Below are 27865 nucleotides of genomic sequence, written 5' to 3'. Positions count from 1 at the left end.
AAGGCCTTGAGTGGTGAAGAACAGTGGCCGGGGCTCACAGCCTTGACCAATGTCACATCCTGGGGTCTTTCTCCACCCCTCTCTGAGGTTCTGGGGTTCCTCCCTGGTGCCCAGCTGCTCCACCTGGGGGCAGGAGGGTACCCTTCTGGGGAGGCCTGGTTTTAGTCCACTCCTGACTGACATTATTGGCAGAGCCCGGCCATACCTGACATCATGCCCATGTGCCCGATCGCTCTGGGCACCTTGGTCTTTCCCCACCTGGACCGCAAATGTATAGATGTCAGGACCCAAAGGTAGTACCTCGGGCTGGCACAGGACTGGCACACACGGGATGTCAAACACACGTGCTCCCCAAGCCTGGGATACCAGCCCTCACGCTCGACTCCCACTGACTGCACAGCTCGGCGGGGCCCCTGCACGCCACTGTCTCATTGCAGCTGCTCAGCTGCCATCACAGCACCTGTTTGTACCTGAGCAAACCGAGGCCTGGTGGGGTGGCCCTGCCCCAGGACACAGCTTAAAGACAGACCTCCGCCAGGTAAGAGCTCGGTGCTGTCAGGCACGTGGGCAGGTCCCCAGAGCGCTTGGCCTGGTGGCCCCAGGAGTGGCCATCAGGGCACATCTCTGGGCCTCCCCTTCTCCCTGGCTGAGGCCACCTCTGGAGCCAGCGCCAGCTGAAGCGGGAAGAGCGCGAGTCACAGTCTGGAATTGGGGAGGCAGCACATTCACACACAGGGAAAAGCAGCACACGGGAGTGAAACTGCACGAGAGAATCACCGGTCTCTTCCTCGCAGCCCCAGGCGCCGGGCGCTCAGCGGTGGACCAGAGCCAGGCCTCCCTGCGGGGACAGCGCAGCGCCCGCCAACCTCCCCGCCCTCCTCCCAGAGACACCTTTAGGATCAGCTGTGCCCACAGTCAGGCAGTGACAAATTTGATCACCTTCAACATGTTGTTCTGACAGGAATAGATTACTTTAATGTTAATGCATTACCTAATTAAACTGCAATTAATAATCCTCCTGGTCCCGCCTGGGTATGGGTTGTGATTCCCTCGTCAGAGAAGCCAGGAAAGTCCACCACGGTGTTCCTGGCTGACGCTGGCTGACCTTCGGAGCAGCCACCCTGGGATCCCCCAGGGCAGGGGCCGATTATCTGCTCCTGCGTCCTCGGCCCCTGGGCCCACACTGACAAAGCCCTTGGGAGAACTTCAGGGTGGTGATGTGCCCAATCAGTGGGCAGACGTCCACACCTCTGCGCACCCCGTCCTTCTGCCTGCTCTTCCCGGCCCCGCGTTCCCTAGATCCGGAAGAGACCATCTACTGACCCCACAGATGCCAGGTGATCGGAGCACAAGGGGGCTGAAGCCATCATGGAGGGACCCCGAGGACCCCCAGGACTGCTCCCTGGCGGGACACTGGGTGTCAGTCTCAGGTCACTTGGGTCTCTCCAGGCTGGCAGGAACAGGCCTGCTGACCTGCAGGCTGGAAGCACTCACAACACCCCCCCCCACCCCGACCTCTCCTGACCCAGGGGACGCACTCTCGCCTGTGTTAGCAGTGGCCCAGGACAGCCAGGCCGGGAGCAGCACTGGCGTCTGAGACACGCAGGATCGCCCCTGCAGGGACGGGGACGGGGGCGGGGGCAGGCCCACCCGCAGGCTCAGGAATGAGGTTCACGCTGTGGAGCCTGCCTGGAGGTTCTGCGATGGCAGCACGGGCACCCCCACTGCTCTGAGAACGGAGACGAGGGTGCCATTGCTGGCAGCGAGGGGTGGGCCCCAAGGAGGCGGCGGCAGAAAAGCCTGAGCGAGCCGGTCCAGCCAGGGGCTCTGGGCGCCTAAGTGGGAACATGGGGTCCTCAGCGCCCACAGCCACACTGCCTGAGACCCTGCGTCTCCCCCCACGTCCCCCTGGCCTCCCCTGGAGAAAGCCCACCTCCGTTCCCGCCTGTCCTCCCAGCGCTGCTGGAGCCGCGACTGGACCTGCCAGTGACCAGCAGGTGCCCAGTAAATCACCAAGGGAGGGGAGGGAAACGAACAGAAACGCCGGCCAAGCTGGTTACCCACTGTCTTCCAAACACGCCACAGGCTGCCCCCGCCCCACCCCGGCTTCCCCGCCCCACCGCCGCCATAGCCAGGTGTAAACCCACATCCTCCAGGACGTCCACTCCGAGTTCCCAGCCAGCGGTCTCGTCCCTGCTGCTTCCTCTGCGTGTGCAGGAGCCTGCTGGGGGAGGGGTGCTCTCTACCCTCCACCCTCTAGAAGCTCCTATCTGCGAACCTGGGGGCACAGCAGCCTGCGGCTCCCCCGGAGCTCTGTACTCCACGGTTGGCACAGGACGGGGCAGGACGGACGAAGCACCCGCAGAATGGGCAGTGAACAGGCCCAGGGGTCACACTGACCTCCAACGACGCACAAGCAGGGTTTGCGGGGGAGGAGACGCTTGCACAGCCCTGTGAGATGGGAGGTGGTGCTAGCGCAGGGCCACGGATCAGGCCAGCACCACCGTGGTCAGGCCCAGGTGAGGGACAGAGCTGCTCCCAGGGAGAACTGGGAGTGGAGCGTGCGGCAGGGAGAACACCAAGAGCCACAGGGAAGCTGGGAGGAGGGAGGAGGGAGGAGAAAGCCCATGCCACGTGGGTGCTCCTGGCCTGGGAAGTCCATGGACCAGACTTCCTGTGTTCCTGGAAAAGCCAGGTGGGAGGGGTGGCCTTGCTCTCCAGGTGACGGTGACCAGCTCCAGGCCACAGCTGCCCACGGGGAGAAGCAGGAGCCAGGGGGCCAGCCCTTGACCATAGACCCTGTACCACCTGGGGCCTGGAGGGCCACAGCTCCGTGGATCCCAGACCCAGCCACCGCTCCCGCCAGCACAGAGGCCACGGCCTTCTGACTCCAGCAGGGAAGGGGCTGCTGCGTGTGGTGACCTGGGGGCTACAGGCCCTGCTAGTTCTGTCCAGGGAAAGTCGAAGTCGAGCTCAACCTCGGCACTCACACGGAGTCCCACTCAGTGAGCGTCGGCAGTGATGACCCACCCCGCCCCCCAATCTCAGCCTCCACGGGCCCACAGCAGGGACATCTGGGCAGGGGAGAGCCACCCACAGGGATGGGCAGGGTCCATGGGGCTTTGCAGGTGAACCGGCTGGCAGGCAGGGGCCCCTGGAGCCCTACTCTCCAGGATGCGTCTTTGAGGTGCCCAAAGACTGTGGTCAGGGCCTACAGGTGCCCGGGCTCCTGTGATCGGGTAGGTCGAGGCTTGTCCCAGTGCTGCTGAAGGCTGTGCACTGAGGACAGACGGGGGATGCCCAGGTGCCTGGGAGCTCAGCGAGGAAGAGATAGATAATACGTTCTCCACAGAGGCTGGCGTCTCGTCACTGTGTTCGGCCTGGCAGCCAGCAGTCGATGCAACAACAGCAGAGCCATGGCCATCTGCCCACACGGGCACCGAGAGCCCGTCAACAAGGTTCCTGGATGGTCCAACGAGCTCCCGCGGGAGGAGCAGGGCTACTGCGCCTGGGCAGGGGTACGGCCTTTGGAGCTGGAAGAACGCCTGGGCCTGGGGCTCAGCCTGCTGCTCTAGTGGCACCAGGCTGGCCGGATGACCAGTGCCAGACTATGACTTTGTCTCTTTGAGCCTTGGTTGCCTCACATGCAAACATACGGCACCCGGGGGCAGAGTTGCTGTGAAGCCTGCCAGAGGGAGGGTCAGGGCTCCATCGAGGCAGCAGACTCCGGCGTGGGGTGGGGCGGGGGCACCTCCCACTGCCCCTCCCCGTGCGACTTCCCTCCCTTTCCAGCTGGGAAGCCCCCGAGTAGCTCACCCAGCTCCCCGGGACTTCTCCCACGTGCCTGCCTGCCACGACAACTGCCCCCTATCCCCACGTCCCCAAGAAGGGAGCCCAGGGAGACCCGACGCCTCCTCCCACCTACCCACCCGGTCAGCCTTGGGGCCAGCCCAGGACCCATGTTGGTGAGTCAGCACCCCTCCAGTGTCCTCGAGGGTCCCTGAGTGTCCCCACAGGGCTCCGCCTGGGTAGCCACTTGCCAGGCTTCCACAAGCTTGACTTCAGGCTTTTTTCCTTTTTAACTTTTGATTTGATTTTTATGCAAAATCCACATGCATACGTGTTAGCCCAGTAATTCCACGGGTTTGGTAGAGGAAGGGCGGTTTCCCACGCCTCCCATCCACCTTCCTTCGCCCCGGAAAGCACTGCCTTCACCTCCCTCAGCAGATCATGGTGGTGTTAACTCGACCTCTCTAAGAAACAGCTTCTGCTGCTGCTCCTGCATCTGACGGCTTGGGCATCACCGACTGGCTTCTCACCGTGGAAGATGAGGGTTTGGCCTTCCTTCCTCCCGCCCTCCACACGCACTTCTTGTCTCTCCCCTGTCACCGCTCTGCCACTGTGCCGAGCTCTGCTGCTACACTCGGCTCATCACTTTGCTCAAACCAGGCCTTGGTTCCTTTATGACTGTGTGAATGCTGTCCAGAGCTGGACCCCGTAGCAAGCTGTGATTAATTTTAACATCTTGCAAGACTGTGTGTTTTCCCTGGAGCTAATACACGTCTTGCCTTTCCACCTGCCCAGTGTTCGATGCACGCACTCCTAGCAGTCACACCTCTGTGCTAGTTGTCTACGTAGGTGCTTCCTGACTTTTTCTTTCTGGAGTGGCAAACATAAAACATGAGAAATGCATGTGACACACAGGGAAGGAGGAGGCCATGTGCAGCCAGGGGCAGCAGCCCTGGGGCAAAGGCACCAATGTCCACGGCAGCCCACGCCAGGCACACAGGTGAGGACAGCTCTGGCCCACGTCTCCTCTGGAGACATCTGATGCCCCATGTTTTGTCTGAGGAAGTCCTGGAACCCTCTGACTGGTTCCAGCCCGTGCTGGCTGCTCCCTAAGCCCGTTGTCCCGGGCTCTTCCTTCGCCCCCTCCGAGGCCGGAGCTCTGTGTTCTGTGCGCCGCATCTGCTGTCTTGGTTTGCTCCCTCGTGATACTGGGCCACGTCCTCCACCAGCTTCCCTAGAAAGGGTACCTGGGAGGTAAATTTTTAAGACCTTGGACGTCTGAAAATGCGTGTAATCCTTCTTCCAGACTCGACTGGGAGTTGGGGTGGGAGTGGGACTCGCAGTGGCAGTCGCTCCGATGGGAAGTGGAAGGTGTCACTCCGTGGCTTCCAGCTGCCAGACTGCTGCTGAGAGTATTAACTGATTCGGACCCTCGTCCTTTGACAAATGACCTATTTTTTCCTTCTCTGGAAGTTTACAGGCTGCTCTTTGTTCCTGTATTCTGAGTTTCACGAGGACGTACATTTGTACAGATCCACTTCCATCCGAGGAAAGGGCCTTCTGCGGACCTTCCAAGAGGCGGAACCTCAGCTCCTCCCACCCTGGAGCTGCTCTCTGAGCACCCCACTTGTGACCCCCGTCTTCTGTACCCCCGGCGCCCTGTTACTCAGACCTGGAGCCCTGGACTGGCCCTCTGATTTTCTTATCTTTTCCCTCCTGTTTTCCGTCTCATTTTCTTTTTGCTCTACTTTCAGATAAACTTTCTCAATTTTATCTTATAAAACTTGTATTTATATTTTCATTTAACTCTCAATATTTTTAACTTCTCAGAGTTCATTTTGTTCTCAGCATTGTTTAAAGGTATCTTGTTCCTGTGTCGCTGAAACGTCCTGTCTTATCCCTGAGGACATTCACAGCACAATTCTTTGGAGGTTTTCTTCGCTCTGACGGTCTACTGCCTTCAAGTCGCATTTTTCTACTGTTTACTTTGATCTATATTTTCCATCTCAGAGGCCTTTTCTTCTTCTTGTGGGTGTCTGACAATCCTGGGTGTCTCGCTGTCATGAGTGGGCGCCACAGGGCATACAGGGATCTCTGAGCGGGAGGGTGAGGCTTCCCCATGGAGTGACTGGGCTGAGCGGTTCCGCTGCCTCCTGGGGCTGGTCAGAGCCTCTGACCTGGAGGCCACACCCGCCACCAGCGCTCCAGAGTGCACGGAGGGGCTCTGGGTGGGAGGCATCTCGGGGTCTGTCGGCATCCTCTGCCTCACCCTCTGTGCTCACGCCAAGCTTACGTCCTGGCCTCAGCCTGTCCAGGGACCCTCTGCAGCCCCTCCCCAGAGCAGCTGTTCACAAACTTGCCTGGGCACCTGAGCGTCCTGCAGGGCTGGTCAGCAGATGGCCGGGCCCAGCCCAGGACTTCTGACTCAGAGGTCTGAGATGGAGCCAAGAATCTGCATTTCCAAAGTGTTCCCAGAGAGGCTGCTGGCCAGCCTGGGACCGCACTTTAATAAACTGCTGGCTTTTTGGTTTTTTATCTTTCCTGAGGAGGGGCAACTGCCCACTGCACACAGCTGGGGGTAAGCTCTGGGGCTCCGTCTCACAGCTGAACTCTCATCCAAGCATCCTCCATTCCGCACGTTTCAGCCGGTTACACCTCTCCATGCTGTCACCTGCCACCAGCTGCTGGGAGAGCCGAGGTGTGAATCAGACCCGTCTGGCTCCACCCACCACAGCTCAGAATTCTGTTTGTGGAGTCCACTCTGTCGCCTACTCTCTAGATTCCAAGTCTGCTGCTGCGCTCTCTCTCTGTGACTTCGGGGGTCTGGGGCAGGAGCGCAGAGACGGCGAGTCCAATTGGCATCAGGATCCAGACACTTCCCATCCACCTCACCCCCTACTGGGCTCTGCCGTGGCTCAGCCCCCGACTGGCCTGGGCCTCTGTGCACATGCCCCTTCCATCTTCCAGGCAACCTTGGCCCTGACTCCTCCCAGGCCAGATCTGAAAGCCCCTCCTGTCCCCTCTAGCGTGACACAGAAGCACCTCTTCCAGCCGCATACACCTGTCACGGCCATACTCCGAGTGCTCATGTGCCCACAATGGAGCACAGAGCCCGGGCGACAGGATGGATGAATAAAGAAATAAATGAGCAAACAGTCAAGGGACTGATCTATTACACTAGATGCTGGTAAGGGACCCTTCCAAGAATCGTTTTGCAAATGCTCCAAGTTTGCATTTTCAGCTCTCAAATTTGCCAGGACACACAGGCAGCACGGGCAGGAGGAAGAGCCGTGGCCAGAAGGGCTGGAGGACACAGGGACTCGGGCCTTCACAGCCCCCATGGAGACCTGGGGGCAGCCCCTGTGGTGGGGAAGAGCTGGGAGGAAGCCCAGGACTGCCCCCAACTCACCTAAAGGTCGTGTGAGAGAGGCCTGCCCCTACTCTTGGCTTTTGTTTCCCACCTGGGCTACCGGGGAAGAGGGCGGACACCTGGCTAGCTGGCCACAGAGGCATGCCCCGCCGGCAGGACACACTCCAGCTCATGGCCTGCTTTGCTGCACAGCCTGGACCCGAGTGTGGAGTCCCTGAGCCAGGACACAGGCCAGTCGACACAATCCATCGGGCTGGCAGGAGAGGCCTCCTCGTGTAGCCTCAGGGAAGGTTATCGGGAGGTCTGTCCGTGCTAAAAAGCCAGTGTCTCGGATGCCCCGGTGGCTGCCCGTGTCCCACACAGCTGACGAGAACTGAGAAGCCCAAGAACCCCTTGCATGGTGAGTGGGACACGATGGCCCCAGGAGCCTGGCGTGGGGGCCTCGCTCTGGTGGGCCCCATTCTGCATCACCAATCTCTGCTCCACCCAGGGAAGAGGGAGCGGCCCGGGAAGTAAGGCTCTTCCAGGCCTGGTTCTGTCACGTTTCTTAATGTGCCTTGATGTTCCGATCTACAGAAAATGACATGGGATTTATTAAGGGTAGGCACAAGTCCCCACTAAAAAATTAATTCTGAAAACCTAGAGGGGAGAGGCGTGAGGAGTAAAGGGTGTGCGTGTGTGAGGGTGTGCACGGCATGCACATACCCCGTGCTCACTGCTCATGAGCCGACTATGGGGTCACAGAGAGAGGACTGTGCAAGCAAATGCTATCCCATAAAATGCCAAGGGGCGCAGACCCCATCGACTCCATACTGCGTCGGTCACAGGCGAACCCCAGGACAAAGGACACTGACAAACCGGAGACCTGAGGGGGCGCCCAGAGACCATCTCATGCTAATGACACTTACAGGAACCAGCAACAAGACTGAGGACAACAAAATGCTATCAGTTCTCAGTGCCCATGGTGTATAGCCCCCATGCTGGGGCTTGCGGTACCACCCCCTGTAGTACTATTATGGCCTCAATTCGATAGCTGAGACACTGAAGCTTTGGGGTCACCCCTTGAGCACATCTGGCCACTCCATGTGGGCTGGCTGACCCCAGAGCCCTTGACCTCACAACCACGCCAGGCGCCAGGCGCCAGGCACCAGGCCTTACGCCTAGGGGCTTTGGGATGCTGCCTTCGGAGGTTCTACAAAGGTCCGCAGAGAGAGCAAATAGAAGGTGGGAGGGAGGGCCCCACCTAAGACCCTCTGACAGAGGGGCGACCAGAAGAACCCGCCCCACACGTCAGCGGGGCTCGGTGCCTTTGGGAAGGTCCAGTCTTTCCAGCTCCACTCTCCAGGTAGCACCCCCAGCCTTCACCAAGCGCGGTGACAAACACACAGAAAGGAAATGGGAAGGGGTTTTGTCAGATAGAGACTCTCAGAAACAAAATCCGGATGCATGTGTCAAGAGAACAGCAGCCCACAGCGCCCCCCAGTTGACCCTGCAAATACCCCAGGCTGAGGCAGCAAGAGTGTCGCACGCACAGGAGCGGGGGCAGGGCTGTGCTTCAGGCTGTGTGGAAGGACCCGAGGCCCAGGGTGTGGGGCAGCGCGCTGCAGGGGTCCAGACTGTGCGCAGCGGCTCTGGGCTCCCAGGGGACCCCGCTCTTCTGCGTTGACGGATCTGCCTGTCCCTGCAGCTGCAGAGTGGGCACAGCCAGGGTGGGACTCAGTGGCCACCACACTCCTTGAGGCTTGGAGTGAGCAGACCCCAGTGTCACTTGACTACATCGGAGGAGACAGGTCACACATCTCAAGGCCACTGCTCTGACTGCAGACCTGGAGGGCACAGCCAAGGGGCGTCGACTCCAGGCTTGGCCTTGCTCCCCCCAGGACGCTGCAAAGGGCTCCTGGGCTTGTGAAGTGTGCTTAGACCAGTGAAGGATGGCCCGTTTCCATGGAGTATTGGATTTACTCGTGATTAATGGGCCACATATAAACTGATAAATGATACTAATTTATTTTAGGGGGTCTGAGAAGATTTCAGCTGCTTGTTTCTCCACCGCTGCCTAAATTATTTCGGCTACCTGCAGACGCAGAAGACTAAACCCCATAGCCCCGCAGGGAAACGGTGCCTCTCTGCAGCCCCCGGGGCCAGGACACTGGGTCCCGCCATCCATAAGGCTGGCTGCCTTGCAAGGGAGCACAGACCCTTTAAGGCGTGGTGACCATACTGCCTCCACGTGAAGGACAGACGGGGGGACAAAGTCCACCCCGGCAGGCCGTGCAGCTGACCTGCCTGCTGCGTGTTGGGTGGGGACAGGGGCCTACCTGCCACCTCCTTGGACGACGGCAGACATGCGGCGGCCTCGAGGTCAGCTGGGACAGGGCCTCCTCTCTCCAGGGCACGTACCAGCCCTCGCAGCCGCTCGCACTCCGCCTGCAGCTGGTCCCGGTCCTCGCGCAGGCGCTGCCTAGCCACGCTGGCGGGGTTCAGGCTCATGTGCACCACTTTGGTCCTGTTCCGGTCATAGTCACCCTGCAGGACACACACGGCACAGGGGTCACCACACCTGGGACCAAACCCACAAGGCTTCTGTGAGCAAGAAACAAACTAGAGATGTGTTTGACACCTGGACCCTGAGCGTGAGAACCAAGAAATTCTCGGTAGGGGACCCGTGTTCTGAAGCACCGAGGGTGATCTCAGCCCCACCCTGCTCACCGTGGGGCTCAAGCAGGCCCTGCGCTTCCCTGGGCTCTGCTCCCTGACACCATGAGGATTGCACTGTCATTCAATTTGAGGAGCTCCTGGAGAGCAAATGGCACTCCCTCCCCCGTAAGTCCCCACTGGCACCACCCTGGCATAGCCCCTGCTGGCCCCCTCCCAACACACCCCACCCTGCACACTACCCCCGACCTGCCCCTGGGAGGCTGCAGGTCCACTGCACACTTGAGAATTAAAGACCAATCTTACGAACAAATTGGGATGCACATCTTTATAGAGTGTGCCTCAGTTTCCCCACCCTCTGCTGGCAAACATTCCTGTGACTGGGCCCAGCCCACCCTGCACCACAGCCCCAAGAAGCCTCTTGTCACCCCCCTATCCTCGAGTCTGTAAGAGGACGGCCCACAAGCCAGGGAAGCAGGATCACGACACGACCCGACACGACATAACACAATTCTACCGCACAGAATGGCTCTAGATTTGCAGAAAGATGGCAAGGACGGCAGAGTCCCACGAGCCCCATCAGCCTGCCCACGAGTGTGGCACGTCTGCATAGTTGGGGCCCCACGCCAGGCACTGTTATCAGCTGGTGTCCACACCCCTCCACACATCCTCAGTTTGACCCGAGGGCTGTTTCCCGCCCCAGGGCCCCAGCTGGGACCCCATGTAGCATTTGGTCGTGGCTGTGACAGTTCCTCAGACTCCCCTTGTTTTTCATGCCGAGTTTCAGGAGGGTGGGTCAGGTGCTCCAAGGAATGGCCCTGTACTGGGTTGGTCTGATGTTCACTCCTGGTGACACGGGACATGGGGCTGGGAGGAGGACAGAGGTGGGGCGCGGGCACTCCCCTGGCCACCCTGGGCACCCACTGGCACACCTGCTGGGCCCTCCCTGCAGTGCTGCTTCTTCCTCCCTCTCTGTGAGCGAGCGGGGCGGGGGTGGGGCCCCCCCTCGAGGGCACACTCTCTACAGACGCATTTGGAATTCTTCCACACTGGAGATTTGTCTCTTTCCTTCCATTCATTTCTTAAACCACTCATTGGTATCAGTATTGATTTACAGATTTTATTTCGTACTTTGGGTTATAATCTGGTACTACTTCATTTTGTTGCTTATTCCAGCTTTGGCCACTGGGAACTTTTTTTCTTAAGAGCCAGAGTCTCCCTCTGTCCCCTAGGCTGGAGGGCAGTGGCGTGATCACAGCTCACCGTAACCTCCTGGCCCACAAGCGAATCTCCCACCCCAGCCAGGAGGAACATCTCTGGGGTCCCTGGGGGCACAGGCTCCCTGACAGGGAAAGGGGCTGGCGTCGGGCAGGGGAGGGAGAAAGGGCAGCGCCGGAGCCCTCGGGGCCCTCCAGGGAGCACTGCTGGCGACTGAGCCAGCCCCAGATCCCGCGGTGCACGGGCACACAGGCCCAGGGTGCGGCTCCCACCAAGCGCCCCAGGAGGCCCCACGCGCTTGTGGCGCACAGCAGCTGAGCAGCGGGCCACTGGCAGGGCCCCTCCCTCAGGCCCGGATGTCACCAACTTTGGATGCCAAACCTGTAAGCCAGCCCGGTGCCAGTCACCCAGCTTTACACGCAGGGACTGTCCTCCCCTTGGACTTGCACAGGGACACACGGGCACCTCAGCGCCATGGCAGAAGCCGCCAGCAGGGAGCTGCTGGGTTTGCAGACAGCCCCCTCAGCCCTCTCCTCTGTGCTTCCTCAGAAAGAGGGAGGAGAGAGAGAAAGGCCACTCACTCTGGCCGGGAGAGAGGGAGGTGGCAGCCCTGTCCGGGGCCTGGGGCAGGGGAGGAGGCGCTGAGCACAGAGGGTTCCTGAGGCTCTTTACGGGTTTTCTAAGAAACTTGTAGAAACCCCAAAGGATGAAGAGACATCCTGTAACTGGAGCTGAATCACAGACTTTCAGGGTTGAAAGGGACTGTTACCTCATCCAATTTTAACAGTCTGGGTGAGATAAGCCAGCGTGTGAAATGCATCCACCCACGGGAGCCCCTCTGACAGCGGCAGCGGCGGGTGGACCAGCGCGTTTTCTGCGGCTTTGTGGACTAGATGTGCATCTCAGCCACCCTCAGCACCCAGCGGAGTCTCGGGCCAGGAAGGACGCAGGAGAGGGTGAGGACCGATGTTCCCGTGGGAGCCACAGCTTCTGTCCTGACTAAAGTCCTGCGTTTGCAGCAAGAAAGCAGCCACAGAGGACAGGAGCAAATGCGTGGCCGCGTGCCCACTCACAGAAACACAAATCAGAATGTCAAAGAATTTTCATGTGTCTCAAAGTATTCTGTTGATTTTTCTTCAACCCCTTACAAACATAAAAACAATTCTTAGTTTATGGGCTATACGGAAATGGACGGCAGGCTGATTTGGTCGGGGGCCGCAGTCTGCAGACCCCTGGCTAGTGAGAAGCAGCCCAGCAGCACATGGCCCCTTCTGGCCCTGCTGAGGCCACAGGCTACTGCCCATCTGGGAGCCACCCCCCAGTAGGACATGGGGACAGGAGCACAGCGGCCGTTGTGGTGGCCACCCAGCATGGCCTTGGCCCAGCACGGCCCCTGCCCACGCCTCAGCGTCCTCCGCGCAGCAGGTGCGGGAAGCACAGGTGGGGGCAGAAAGCTCAGTGCCGCGGCACCTGGGCTGGCCTCATACCCAAGGACGGCAAGCTCCAGGGGAACGTTGCCATGGAAACACCCAGGCTGCGGGCAGAAATGAGCGCCATCGGCTCCCACCTGGGACAAGGGTGCCTGGTGACTGGCCCATCATTCTGGGGTGATGTTTTCCCCTTTGTGGTGACTTAAGGTTGAGGAAACACTTCTGCGTATCAGAGAGTTCAAAGGTCAAGAGGGGACCCAGCAGGGCTTACCAAACCCACAGGAAAAGACAAAACTGAGAAACTGGGAAAGAGAAGACACTCCTGTAAAATCTATAGGAACATGGGCAGGCAGGGCACTGAAGACCCCACCCAGGGGCGACAGGGTGTCCACGTGATCAGTGACCCTGGCTGACATGGTTGGGGAAGCCTCCCCCAGCTTCTGGCCACAGGAGAGTAGGGTCGCCACACTTGCCCCATATAGCACAGCTGACTGAGCCTGGCCTGGCTGGACAGAGGTGAGTGGGGTCTGTGCAAAGCCACTGTGTCCAGGCTGGGACCCAGGCCCTGACCTTGTCCTCCTTAGTGCCGAGCACGCACCAGGCCCAAGAGTGGGTCAGAACACAGATTCCTGCAGCCTGGCCTCCACCTTGAGCAGGAGGTACCTGGTGTCATGGAGAGAGCACCCATCCAGGCACTGTGGCCGGGGCCAGCCCACCAGCTATACCGCTGACCACAGCCATGAGCATGTCCAGCTCCCGCCTCACCGTGACAATGGAAAACCCACCTCTCAGGAATGCCGGCTATCAGGGCCCTCTGTGGGCTATAACTCTCTGTGCTGGCACCCACTACATCCATAAATCGGGTGGACTTTCTTTACCCGATGCCCAGAGAAGGCAGAGCCCCTAAAAATGACACGGGGGAACTAGGACCAGGAAGGGCAGGGTGGGCCCCAGGCTCTACCTCTGCCTCCTCACACTGTGACTTGGGCCCAGTTCTTGGCCTCCCTGGGTTCATTCCTGCCACCCTTCCTTTCTTGCACCTGCCTGTCCACCCACCCGTCCATCCATTCATGCTCCACCTGCACCCATCCAGCCCGAGCTCTGTAAGCACAGGTGTGCATGCGGCAGGGAGCCATGACCACAAGCCTGGCAGCCAGGCAGGGTGGCTCTACGCGTCAGCACTCCCATGTGACAAGCATTTCGTTGGGCACTAGAAACAGCGGGTACTAGAGCATGCGGCCTCTCTAGTCAAAGCTCGTAGTTCAGGGAGATGTGTCTGCCTCCCTCCCTGGTCTAAATGTGTGGCCTCCACAAATCTCAAGGTCAACGTCAAATGTTCCTGCTGAGCCCATAGCTCGAGGCCCTGCAGTGACCTGGCTCTGCCCGTGGTCCTATTCCCGCTGCTGAATCACTCCTCACCCCAACTTGAGTCAGCCCCCGGCGGATGGCCACTGTCCCCATACCCACTGTAGCCCCTGCCTGTGTCCACCAAGCCCACCCCAAGTCACTGGCCCCTTATGCTCTCCTGGTGTCCAGGCACCTCTCCGAGTGCTTAGGACACGGCACTGGCATTGCTTGCTTATAAACTTGTCTCCCCCACAAGGCTGTCAGCTCTGCAGTGACAACATCTTCCCCACACAGGACAACGCCTGCCTGTCCACCCCTTGGCTCTAAACACAGCATCTGAGAGATCACAGCAGGCCACTGTAGAGATAGAGTAGGTGGGCCACGCCTCTGGCTCACCCTCCTGCACATACGAGGGCCCCGCGGGTGGGGCATGGGAGGCCTGACACAGCCTGCTGAGTCTGGGCTGCTTGGAAGGCTCCTCCGCCCAGCGGGAGTAAAACGGCATCTCAGGGGCCCGCTTATGGTATCACGGCAAGGAATGTTTCCAACCAGGCCAGCCCTGCGGGGTCAGGCATGCCCTGGGGGCACAGCCTGCACTAAATCAACCCTGGAGTCAAGCCAACCTCGCTTCTATCATTTCTCTTCAAATCAAAGGGGGGGCCTAAAGGAGGATCCGCCAGTGCCATCCCTGACTCCGCACTGCCTCTGCCTGGGCGACGCACAGAGGAAGGACAAGTCTGAGGCCACCAAAGGCATCTGGTCCAGGGCTGCAGCTCCTCTGTGGCTACTCAACACGTCCTAGGGCCCTCCTCCTCCAGGTAAGAAGAGGGCAGAAGGGATCGCAATGGTAAGGGACAGCCACACGGTGAACCCAGCACTGTCCTGTCTGTAGCAGTTATTCACGGGAACTGGGAAGGTTCGCGTGGCCTCCGGCCCTGTGAGCCACACAGTCTCTGTGGCAGTACCCACCTTTGCCACTATGGTGTGAAAGCAGCCACAGATGAGACACAAACGAATGAGCACTGCTCTGCTCCAATAAAACTTTATTTACCAACCAAGCAGTGGGCTGGACTGGGCTCTAGTTTGCTGATCCCTGGAACTGGGAGAGAGGAGGAATGGCCCCAAGTCCTACAACAAATGGCACCCACTCCTGTGCCCAGCTGCCTCCAAATGATACAGAGCACTCTTCAAAAATGCAACGAAACACAGTTGGAAATAATGAAATAAGATCTAAATAATTGGGAAAACATCACATGCTCATGGACTGGAAGACTTAACATTGGTAAGATGGCAATCCTACCAAAGCTGGTCTGCAGAGTCAACACAATCGCCACCGGCTGACCTCCTTGCAAAACTGACAAGCTGATTCTAAAGTGCACACTGAATTGCAAGGGGCTGGGAATAGCCAAAGCAATCTGGAAAAGGGAGAACGAAGCAGGAAGACTCACACTTCCTGATTTCAGAACTTATCACAGTATCAGGGCAGTCTGGGCATGAGCCTAAGGACAGACAGACCAATGGAATGGAACTGAAAGTCCAGAAATAAACCCTTACCGTCTGTGGTTGAGTGATTCCAACAACGGTGCCAAGACCACGCAATAGGGAAAAATGGTCCTCTCAGCAAGAGACTAAACTGCACATCCATATGTACAAGAATGAACCTGGACCCCTGCTTCACACGATATACAAAATTTAATCAAAAAATGGGTCAAAGACTCACATGTAAGAGCAAAAACTATAAAACTTGTAGAAGAAAATATAGGGGTAAACCTTCATGACCTTGGATTTGGCTAAGGATTCTTAGACATGACTCTAAAACATGAGGAACAACGAAAAACCCCAGATAAATTGAACTTTATCCAAACTAATAACTTCTATGCTTCGAAAAATACCATTGAGAAAGTGACAAGCCACTGAATGGGAGAAAAATGTTTACTAATCTATATCTAAGGGACTTCTATACATAATATATAGATAACTCTTACAACTCAATAATAAAAAACCAAATAACCCAATTAAAAAATGGGCAAAGGATCTGAATAGATATTTATAAGGTCACCAAGCACACGAAAAGACGTTCAACATCCTTTGTCATCAGCAAAATTGGAAAACAAAATCACAATGAGACATCACTTCATACCTACCAGGATGGCTAGAAGGGAAAGGTCAGGTTGGTGAGGATGCAGAAAAACTAAAACCTTCATACGCTGCTGGTAGGAATGCAAAAGTCTGACATTCCTCAAATGACTAAACAGAGTTATCATGCGATCCAGCAAATCCTCTCCTAGGTATTATATATACCCAAGAAGACTGAAAATGTATATCCTGGTAGAGTACAGTGGCTCATGTCTATAATCCCAGCACTCTGGGAGGCTGAGGCAGGAGGATTATTTGAGGCCAGGAGTCTGAGACAAGCTTGGGCAACATGGCGAGACCTGGTCTCTGCAAAAAATAAAAAAAAAATTAGCCAAGCGCTGTGGTGTGTTCCTATTGTCCCAGATACTGGGGAGGCTCAGGTGGGAGGATAGTTGAGCCTGGAGTTCAAGGGTGCAATGGGCTATGATTGCATCACTACACTTTGGCCTGGACGACAGAGCAGGGCTCTGTCTCTAGAAAAGAAAACGTACATCCACATGAAGCCTCAAAAGTGACTGTTCATAGCAGCTTTATTCATAATAGTAAAAAAGTGGGAAAAACCCAAATGTCTAAACTGATGAATGGATAACATGTGGCATATCCATGTAACAAAGCATCATTCAGCCACACAAAGGAATAAACTACTGACATGTGCTACGACACCAACGAACCTTGAACATGCTAAGTGAGAAAAGGCAATCACAAAAGACCACGTATCACACAAGTCCACTCACATGAAGTGTTCAGAATAGGCAAACTGACAGAGACAGAAAGTGGATTTGTGGTTGCTGAGGGTGGGGTAGGGGGTGGCAGGTGATAACTGAAGGGTTTGAGCTCCTTTTTGAGGTGATAAAAACGTTCTAAAATTGAGCGTGGCAACAGTTGCAGGTATCTGTGAGTGTAACCATAAACCGCTGAACTGCACGCTCTAAATGGGTGAGCTACAGGGCGTGAGCCCTGTCTCAGTAACAGGTTAAAATGGGTGGGGAGGGAGAAAGGTGAAAAACAGAAGGAAGTTGTGGACGCTGCAGTCATGGGCTCTCGCCCAGTGCCTGCTGCGCTGGAACAAACCCTCTTCCTCTTAATAGACCAGGATTTCAACGTCAAGTCCAAGTTTACAAGAGAAAACAGGGCCAAGTGGGCCTGGCTGGGGAGACACCCCACCCAGATGAAAGAGAAACACAAGGGGTCAATGAGGAAATGGGGCCTTGCCTGGGCCGAGGGTCTCGAGGCTGGAGGGGTCCCATCCCCCGGACACTCCCCCCTCCAGAGCCAGGAGGGCCTCCTATGCACAGTGGCCTATGGGGCAACCTCCAGGAGACTCTGCTGCCAGCCAGACCTGAACCCTGAGTGCGGTGACCACAGGCCACCCTCCCGGGCCGGCAGTCTCCAGGACCAGGTGACCTCAGGTGTTCCCACCTGCCCTGCTGTGGCAGCTTCTCAGAGCTCCTTGTGGCCATGCTCCTCACCATCTTCGGGCATCCAATGCCTCTGGCCACTCTGGGGAAACACCCTGCCTGGACCTGTCTGCCCTGTAACCTATGTGCCGTCAGACCCTTGCCCTGTAAGACCTCAGCCACCTCTTTCAGCTGCCCTCCCTAAAGCGCTCAGCAGGAGCCAGGCTGTCCTTCGTCAGGCCTCTGTCTCTTGGGCCCTGGACACAGACCTCCTGTGATCACGCCCGGGCACCCTTCCCTTTCCAGCCAGCCCCGAGGCACAGTCCAGCCTGGTCCCAGGGCCCCCCGGGAGGTGGCTCCTCCGTAGGCATGATGCTGGAGGGACAGGCGGGTGCTGAGATGAGACTTTGGAGTCCCGTGGGGCTTGGTGTCTGCCACACACACCTGCCAACTGAAACCCTCCACGCTGTGCTCAAAAAGCCAGGGGCTGGAACGTCATCCTGGTCACATGAGGGCCACCCCACGGGAGGAAGTGAGAGAGCAGGAAGCAGAGGGTCCCAGGCCCCAGAGTCTGACCCACCTTAGAACACTGTGCCAGGGCCACGCAAGGGGTCTCACACACTGTCTCATGAGACACAAATGCTTCTGTCTTCTAGATGAGCAACTGAGCAGTGCAGGGCTCCACTGTATCACCTGCACGGGTGCAGCAGGAGGCCGTGAACCTGGCGGTCCCCGGCATGCACTCAGCACCGAGCCAAGTGCCCCCAACGCCTGGTTCTGGCTCTGTGTGGTGAGGCTGTGGCTGGGGACGCAGAGGGGCCTGGAGCCCGGCCTGAGCAGCAGGGTCGGGGCCAGCAGGTCCCCAGGCTAGTACAGCCACAAGACCCTCCCAGGGGAAGACGCAGGCGCTGCCCACCTGTCCCTAGCCCACAGGAAGGGCCAGTATCACTGTGCCCAGGGGTGGGAAGGCCAGTGGACGAGGGGTGGGTGGGCTCGGCAGCCCAGGGCTCAAGACTTCCCCAGAGACTGCGTCCATCCACCTGCTGAGGGGGCTCTCTGCAAGGCTGCCCACCGCTGCCCTGCTGTGCGCTCAGGCAGGAGGCACCATTTCAAGGGAAGAGACACCCGCCCGGCCCCTCCTGTGCCCAGCCCCCACACACCTCACCCGCTGCGGTGCGGAGCGGTGTTTATGCCAACATGAAGCGGCGCCGTCGGGGGGCTGGCGCCGCTCAAGACAAGCAGATGGGAGAGATCGAACAACTCTGCTGAAATCTGCTGCTAGATGACAGCTTTGAGGAAGAAAGGGGAAAAATGGCTATAATCTTCTGCTAAAATTTGTTGCCTTGTTTGATTCGCAGCTGAGAAAACTGTGGAGACACTGACAAGAATCTCAAAAGGAAAAGTTTTGAGCCTTCTTTTGATGCGATGGTGCAATTATTGACTAAACAGAAATCTTTCACTTGCCGAGCGAGCGGGCTACCTGCCGCTTCCTGTTATTTGAGGGTAGCCGGCCAGCGCGGGGCACCAGCAGGAAAGTGCTGGGTGGACAGGGCAGTCCCCAAGTCCCCAGCCACTCCTGGGTCCACCGTCCAAACTCTCTGTGGGGCTGGGCCTGGGGCTACAGAGAAAGCAGAGCCGGGGCAGACAGCAGTCACTGAGGGGCCTGCGCGGGGCTCAGGGGGCATTGACCACATGTCTCTGGGAGCTGGGTGGTCCAGAGATGGCGAGGCTCTTCCAAGGTCTCTGTGTGAACTCCCAGGGACTGAACCCCTGCAGCCCACCCATTGCTGCCCCTGAGGAGGCCTGAGGCTTTCTCCTGCCTCCTTCCTGTCCTTAGATTTCCACCTGTTGTTCCAGTTCTGGGCAGGCTGAGACGGGCCATCTCTCTCTGCATTCAGGGGACCGACCGCTCGCATCCTGAGCCCTGCATGGAAGTGGCTGGGCAGGGATCAGCATCAGCTTCATTCTGCTCCAACAGTAAGGTCTGCCCCTGGCTTGCTGGTGAGCTTGACCAGGCCTCCTGTCCCCTCTGGGCCTCAGTTTCCCATCTTTGAAAGAGTAAGAGTGGCAAGCTTGGTCTCTAAGGAACTCCCTTCAGACCCCATCACTCCTCGAGCTCCTGTGCCAGCCTGTGCTTGGGCCTGCCTTGGTATCCATCCCTGCTATCCTCCCCGAGAGCCCTGCCAGGGAGGTGGTTGCCCCCGGGGCCTGGCTGCCCCTGGGGAGGGAGGGCCGGCTGCCAGCCTGCGCCTGACTCGCATGCCGAGAGAGGAGAAAGAGCTGGAAGGAGGCAGCCACGCGAGGGGAATGGAAAGCGCAGTTAAATAACCGCCAGCCCTCATGCATATTTATGGCTCACCCGGCCCCACAGCCAAATCAATGCCTCTTCTGGCTAAAAGCAACGCAGCTTGGGAGGAAGAGGGAGGCAGTCCTGAGTGCCCGCTGGGCTTGGGGCAGGGCAGAGCCGGACCAGCCCAGCCCTCCCGGCCTCCTGGCCACTGATGCACATGGCCCGGCCTGTAGAATCTGCCTCTGTGACAAGCCCAGGCCAGGTCAAACCTCCTCAGCAGCAACATGACCTTGGGCAAGCCCCCAGGCACCTCGAGCCTCAGTTTCCTACATTCTGCAGGGCGCTGGCGAGAGGGGCCTGGGGGACAGGCTGCATGCCTATACATGCGTGTGGCTGAGAGGGCATTTGGGACACGTCTGGCCTCCCCCCAGGCAGGCGGAATGCACATGGACGGGGCAGCTTGGAGTAGCCATGAGTGGAGGGAGGGGACCCCCTGGGGCTGGCCCACCTCCTCACCCACAGTCCCATTAGCCGAGGCCCACACAGCCTGTGCTGGTCACCGAAGGGTGAAGACAGGGAGGAAGAGCCCCCTGGGACCTGCCTCTTGTCACCAAATGTTTCCCCAAGGAGGAAACAGGTGCCCTAGGCCTGGTGTGTCCCTAGTCAATGTTGCCCATGGGTGGGAGAGGCTGATGACAACATGGTCGGAGCCCCACAACCTAGCTCGCAGTGTGCCACCTCCCAACATGCTGCAAGGCCTTGACAAAGCCTGGCCCCTCTGCGCTGTGCTCCATGCGTGGCACCCTGCCCGGAGGCTGAGCCCAGGGACCTCGCCGGCCAGAGTCTGACGGAGCCTAGAGGCTCTTCCCACGACACCCCCAACAGTCTCTGCAGCTTCCCACGGCCAGGCAGGACAGAATGTGAAACAGGCCATATTTATCCAATGATGAACTATGCAGGGACCCGGGCAGGGGCCGGAGGAGGGCTGCCCAGCCAGGACCCCGACCACCAGGCCTCCTGTGACAGTCTGGGGGAGGCTTCGCCCCGCCAGGTCCCTCTAGCTCAGGCTCTCGGGCAACCCCCAGGCCTGGTCTGAGCGCGCCTCAGCAGCAAGTGAGGGTCCCCGAGGAAAGGGCAGGAGCCTGGCGCCAGCAACTCTCCACTAGTCAACAGGCAGGGACAGAGGGTCCCCTTCAGATTTGGCAGAGCTGAGAATGGGTTACCTCAGAGCTAACTCCAGACCTCCCAGACTTCAGGGGGAGGGTCACCATCCTGACAGCATCTGCAGGACCCACAGCAACAGCTTCCCCACCGTTCTGGATAGGAGAACAGTCGGCGCCACACTGGGACACCCCTCCCACACACGACCTGGGAGGAAGGAAAGACGGCTGCCATCCCAGGACGTCACGTGGGGCTTGCTTGGCTCTGAAGCAGAGGCCCAGCCTGGCTCAGCCTCAGCCATACTGCCTGGGCCCTGCTCCTGGGGGCCTAGGTAGGGCCCAGGGCGTGGCCTTGGAGCTGGCATTCTGCTGCTCTAAACACATACCAATGTGCTACTTTTGAGACTTGAACGAGTCGCTTTCTCTCTGAGTCTCAATTTGGTCATCTGTAAAATGGGACGCTACTAAGTCCTTGGAAAAATCAAATGAGTTAATAATACATGTGAAAATGGTCTTAAATTATGAGCAGCTTTGCTGGGTGTGCCATTATTGCCCATGGTGGTGACTATCAAAGCAAAACCCAAAGACGCGGCTCTCTTCCCCCTGCTAGACATGCCCAGGTTGCTATGTCCCTCTGGCCCTCAGTCCACCTTGAATTCTTCACCTGAGGACCTGAGCCTTTCCTGAGACGTCTCTGAGAACGGGGGGTGTCTGCCAGCCTGGGCCACAGGAAAGTGCCAGGTGCAAATCTAATGCCCTGAGAGAGAGGCGGCAAAGAACTTCCTCTTCCCCAAGTCATGGCGGGGCTTCCAGGAAGCAGAGATGTGGCAGGTGGGTGGAGGGGGACACACCTATTCCCCAGCCTCCAGGGCAACCATGGCCAGGGCCTGTCCTGGACAAAGCTCTCGCTTCCCCAGGAAGGACCCCTCTCATCCATTTCGCACTTTTGTCTTCCCCCAATTTCCTGGGTACCTGAGCTCACCTGCGTTCCCTTTGTCCTCCCTCATTACACAAAAAGCTGGGTCTGATCTGTGCGCCCTCCAAGGCTCAGGAACCAAGAGAGTATCAGAGCTGGCCAAGCCCAGGAGGCCTGAGACAGAGGCAGTGCCCATCTGGGACACCAGCATTGCGCTTCGAGCTGGGCTAAGAGCCACCCGGGGACTGTCACTGCAGGCACCTGCGAGCAGGACAGCCACAGTCCCCATTTCCTAGGGAAGCATCCCCAGCCTCCAAGAGGCTGCTGACAAGCGCAGGGCGGTCGGCTGCACAGAACCAGAGGAGCCGCCAGGACCAGGCGCCCCGTTTCTGGCCCAGCGCCCCTTCTTGCCCACCACAGCTGGTCACCTAAAAGTAGATGCCACCCACCACCCTCTGAATTTGGTTTCCTACTGAAAAGCACGCCACAGCTTCAGTCCAAGGGGTAGCTCAGGGACAGGTAGGTGGCAGATCGAGACGTTCAGCAGCTGGTCCCTGGGCATGTCTGACTTTGGGGTCTAGCACAGACTGCTGGGTAGTTCCTGCATGGACACGCCAAGGTCCCGCCATGCAGGTGCACATGCCCAGGTGGCAAATGCAGCAGACCTGGCAGAGCCCTGAAGACCCCAACCTCAGTCTCGTGTCAGCCAGAGGTGAGGACAACCTTTCACTGGACAGCAGGCCTGGCCAATGGTGACGGCGGCCATCGGCCCACAGTCCACTTTGCAGGGCACTGCTTGCACGGGTGGGGCGCGAGAGCTCGAGCCCTCTCACGCTGTCTGGCATGTCAGCAGAAGAAGGACTCAGCACAGCCAACTATGCGATGCTGGTGTCACCAGAGTCCTTCAGAAGGTGATCTGGTGCCGAGAGCGGCTTGTAAACAATTTGGAGGGAAAGGATGAAAAAAACAATCTCTCAGGAAGAGCGAAGCGGCAGTCATCGGGCTGGGGAAAGCTCCGACACCCCAGACCTGACCCTGCCCAGGGCCCCTCAGCGCACCCGGCCCCACCATGGCTCTGCTTCCTCCGCTGGACGGAGGCCCTCCGCAGCCCCACGGAGCTACCTGCAGGCCCCCAAGGTAGGGTTGCTCTGGCAGGCCCTTGGAAAACTCTGGGTGGGGGCAGCAAACGTGGGTGATGGGGAAGCCGGAGCCAGACCCAGTGACAACCGTGACGGGTCCCAGCTTACCCCCCAGCCCCTCGCTGGCTGCAGCCTGTCCACAGCCCCAGCTGTAGACATGGATTCTCCCTAAGCTTCCATCACGCCAGCAGTTAGTGCACCCGAAAAGGCACACAGGGCACCCGCCAGCTACCATCCTGGTCACCGAGGCCAATGTATCTCAGGAGGAGGAGGTGGAGGAGAAACAGGAAGGGGGACATGTCCCTGTGTTTGGGCTTGTCTGGATGCAGCCCGGAGGCTGCTCTCTGGCCTGCCCAGTGAGTGACCCAGGGTAGCCTTGGGAGTCAGGCAGCCTCTGCTGTTGTCTCTCCCTAAACCACCTGCCTGACCCTCGGCAGGAGACGGCAGGAGCCTCAGGGAACCAGGCGGCAGCTGCAGATCTGCTGGTGGGCACGGGGCCTGGGGAAAGTGCGAGCGCCGCGCCTCGTTTGGACGCCTCGTCCTGATGCGGAGCTTCACTCCTCCTTGTCCGGGGTCTCTGAGTTGTCCCAGGAGCTGCTAAGCAAAGCTGCTTGTTTTTCTACTGCTGTGGTCAGGGGCAAGGGTCACAGGCACAGCTGTCCCAATGCTAAGGGTGTCAACTGGCATCCACTGGGCAGGACCTGTCCTCTGTGCTGCCCCTCCAACACTGCCCGCCCAGTCAGTCCTCCTGGGAAAGCTGGGGCCGGGGTGATGCCTTCACTTTCCCTCGAGAACGGCAGCTCAGTGGCTGGGGCACTGGCCCTGAGCCCTCGCTAGTGAGGGACGTTCTGCATGGAGTCCAGTCCAGGCAGCCCCTCTGAAATAATTCAACCTGCCTAACCCTAATTACACATGATTTTTCATCATGCCTAATTTCTAGGTTTACACGTGTTGAGCTCTTAACTTTTTCGCCTTAAAACTTTGCAAGGACGACATGGAGATGAAGAAAGAGAGGGCAGCACACCAGCCCGAGGACAGCAAGGCTGGAGACCTTAGGCAGCACGGAGCGATGGGGCTGTCCAGGCCACTGGGGCAGGGAACGCGCCTGGCTGCACCATTCATCGTGCCACATGCCTTCTGGGTCTTACACGTGGCTGGCAGCAAAGCAGGCTGGCCCTGGGTCTCCTGGTGGTCACAGCGTGAAGACACCAAGCTGCCACACGGTGGGACCCGCAGGCACTGTGTGCCCTTGTCGAGGCACAGCCCATCTCCTCTCCAGCCTGCCAGTCTGTGAGGGAGGGGCCTGCCCGGCAGCCTGGGCGCTGAGGACCCTACAACCCGGGTCAGGCGGGGCTGTGACGACGCCAGGGGGCACGGGATCCAGCCAACACAAAGACCATGGAAGTTGGTGCCCCAGGGGCTGGTGGCCCGAGGGACTGAGCTCCCAAGGAAAGTGAAACCTGGGCAGGAGAAGGGGCTTAATATTCAGGGCGCATCATTCTTCTCATAAAAAAATCAAAAGAAATCAGTGCCAGTGGAAATTTCACCACACAAATGCACATCAGCAGGCGGCTGTTTTTAGTCCTCGGCGTTAATAAACATGAGCAGCCGGCATGCCGCCTCGGTGGGGCTGGGCGTCTTCCCTGTCATTAAGTGTCTTATTTTACTCACCACACTCGGGCCTGGGCAGCAGGGCCCAGGACTCGCCAGCCCCGGGGTGCAGGGCCTGAGGCCAGGAGCCCGGGGGCGTGGCCAGACTGCCAGGCAGGGCAGAGTGTGCCTCGTGCTCCTGCAGACCGGCAGGCACGCACGCAGCCCCTGTAAAGGAACCCAGTCTGCACGTGGGAGCACCCTCCGGAAGGAGAAGTAACAGGGCGAGACCCACGGGCAATAAAAACTGAGAAGGCTCAATGCCGAGCAGTAAACTCAACAAGAAATGTGCAAGATTAAAAATACACCTATAAAAAAAACGTTGCAAGGGAACACAAAGGAGGACCTCGACAAACGGAGAGACGTATCGGTGCTCTTGAATAAGAGTTAGCTCCTACAGACGCACAATTTCCAAAGTCCGCGTGCAAACCTCACGAGGTCCTAGTATAAATTTTAAGCTGACAGGGTCAGTGGAAGAACCGGAAGCGCTACGTCCCTATGAAAAATAAACAGGAGCTGCCAGGAACATTCTGACAGCTGAGAGTCATGCGGGCGCAGACAGAAACCTGAAAGCATCAGTGACCAGAACCGTCTGGAACTGATCCTGACACGTGCACTGAGAGAGCGAAGGCAGAACAGCACTGGCCTACCCACAGCGCGCTCGGGTGGGAGGGACAGGTTTGCAACGAGTGGGTTTAGGGTTACTGGGTAGAGCTGTCTTTAAAAAAAAAAATTGGTTGAATCCATGCTTCATACCTCATAAAAAACAAAACCAAAACTGAATCCAAACCAAAGACTTAAATGTAAAAGCCGTAAGAAAACTAGAAGAAATCAGAGAATTCTCTTACGACGTAACATGAGAAAGGTCCACGCAGGACCCAAGCCCAAGAAAGGCGGATAAATGCAGCTACACAGACATTTAAAAACCAAAACCTTCTGCTTGGTTAAAAAACATATATGAAGCAAAGTCAAAGGACTAATGACAAATTGGGAGAACATACTTAAAATCTGTAACAAAAGAGTTAAATTCCTTCATATGCAAAGAGCTCCCAGAAACCAGAAGGAAAAAAGGACCAACAATCCACTTGAAAAATGGATCAAGGGACATGAACACACATAAACACACTAAAAATCCTCTCTCTCATAGCCAGTACAAGGAAGGAAGGTTAAAACTACAACTACACTGAGATATGCCTTTTTACTTTTCAGACCGGGAAAACATTCTAAGGATCTGAGGGCACACTCCGTGGCGAGGCCGTGGGAACCACAGCGGTGCACTGCTCGAGGTTCCAACTGGCCCGGCTCTGCGAAGAGCCATTTGGGGCCATCTACTAAAACACAAGCAGACACCCTTGGGTCCCTTCCCTCTCCCCTGGAAATTTATCCTACACACTGGAAACGGTGGACCTGGGGGCCGCTCCCGCAGACCTATCTGTGACCTGGTCACAGGTTACACAGCCCGTCTGCCAGTGAAGCCCCTGGCATGGGGCAAAAAGTCCCCCCAAAATACCTTCGGCAGAAAAAGCACAGTGCAGAATCGTTTCAAAATAAGCTATCTTTTGAGTTAAAAGGGGAGGGAGAGTAAGACTCACGTTAGAAAAAAAAATAACTGCTGAATTCAAAGAAGTCACCACATGGGAGGAATTAACCATACGTTACACATATGAGCCCCAGGAAGCAGGTCGCATCACCCTCGTCTTTCACATGAGGGCACTGAGGCTCCGAGGTGGAGTGACTCCCCAGGGCCGACGCTCCCAGACCACCCCCAGAGCCCTTGCCACGTCCAGGCGTACCCGCTCCACGGGGCTCGGCTGTCAGCGGGCCAGGCATGCTCACTCCTCACAGACCCAAAAACAGAGGTGCAGGGCAGGGCAGGGCAGGGCGGGGCGGGTGCTGGGTTGGGCCTCACAAAGGGGCCAGCAAAGGCACAGAGAGGAGTGACGCCTGGAGGCATACCGCGGAGACAACACGGTGGGCGGGGCAAGCTGTCGGTGTGGGGCACAGCAAGAACCAGCTGGCCAGGCAGGGAGGAACGCGCCCAAGAGCCGGGCAGCAGAACGTGACAACCAGAGGTGCCAGGGCTTCCGAGAAGAGTCCGGCTGAAGCCGCAGAAAGAGAGGTTTGGTGAAGTGGGGCAGCCTGGACAGAGGCAGGCGCAGGCCAAGGGCATGCCCGTGCGAGCGGACCTGCCGGGCTCTAGGAGGGGCCATGGCTCTGGGTGGCTCCCAGGCTGCAAGGAAGGTGGACTCAGGTCCCATGGGATCTTGGGAACTAGGTGGGTGGCCACTATGGGAGAGAAGGCAAGGAGGTCTGAAGAGGGGTGAGGGTTCTCTCACCCCCGTGCTGGGGATGAAGGGAAGAGGCAGCTGAGACCAGCCAAGCTGTGATCAGATAGTTCTGCCTGCCTGGTGACGCAGACAGGAGCGGGGACAGTCTCCAGGCACCATGAGCTTTCCGCTCACAGGGAACCGGCAATTTTCTACCCACTCCATTTCCAAAAAAGATGCACTTATTTTAAATGTCACTGGGCTGCTCCTCTGGTCTCTTTCCTGAGCAGCAGTTGGGTGGGCTTCGAGGCCCCTGGTGGGGAGGAGCAAGGAGGCTAGGTCTGGGGGTGCCCACAGAGGCAGCAGTGCACGGGCGGTCGCTTGGGGCCTGGCTCTGGAGGGAGGGCAGGCAGGGAAGCGTGGTAGGGACCCCCAGCCTGCCAGAGTAGGCACCGTGATTAGGCCACGCTGAGAAACGCTGGAGCAGGGCTCCAAAGCCCCGAGATGAATTCCACTTAATTACACGCACGCCAAAGTAGTTAGAGGAAAGTATACAGATGTTTGCAATTTACTTTAAAATGCCATCAAAAAAATAAAATGTCCTGGTGGACGGAAGAGGGGTGGACAGACAAGCCACGAGACACCACAGTGAGACATCGTGGCGGAGTCTGGGTGCTGGGTAAGTGGGGGTCACGTAAGATTCTTTCAACTTTGCTGTATGTTTGAAAAATGTTCATAATAAAACATCATGAAAAATCCAACAGGGCTGAGTTTGAATGCTGGCTCCGCCATCACTACCCAGTACACAGGGGACCCGACAGGACACCAGAACCTGGCCACTCCTCATTACCCGGTGGGCACCGTCACATGGAGATGCGGCCCACCCCACAAGGCCAGTGTCCAGTGGTCAGACTATGGACTGGCCTCGCTGTGCATCTGGCCTTTCTTTGGTGCCCTCACAGTCCCCAGATTAGGTCCATCAGAACCACAAATGTGGAAAGCCCTGTACCTTCTCGCAGGGTGAGGCAGTGAGAACCATGCTGTCACAACAGGTAGTAGCACGGGTGTGGCTCAACAGGTGTGTGCCCTAGGAACTGCCAC

At 58.0% G+C, this 27865-nt stretch overlaps 1 protein-coding gene across 2 annotated transcripts in view; it reads right to left on the bottom strand.

Moving 5' to 3' along the window:
- MAD1L1 (mitotic arrest deficient 1 like 1) overlaps positions 1-27865 on the bottom strand; it is a 368629-nt gene that overhangs the window by 93612 nt on the left and 247152 nt on the right. For both annotated transcript variants that reach the window (XM_069486644.1, XM_069486645.1), the window contains exon 17: positions 9478-9685. In XM_069486644.1, coding sequence (XP_069342745.1) covers positions 9478-9685 — 208 coding nt within the window. The remainder of the gene's footprint in view (positions 1-9477; positions 9686-27865) is intronic.

The sequence above is a fragment of the Eulemur rufifrons genome, chromosome 14, assembly GCF_041146395.1.
Source record: "Eulemur rufifrons isolate Redbay chromosome 14, OSU_ERuf_1, whole genome shotgun sequence".
NCBI classification, from domain to species: Eukaryota; Metazoa; Chordata; class Mammalia; order Primates; family Lemuridae; genus Eulemur; species Eulemur rufifrons.
Note: the sequence above shows the minus strand (reverse complement) of the source record. Positions and strands in the feature narration are given on the sequence as shown.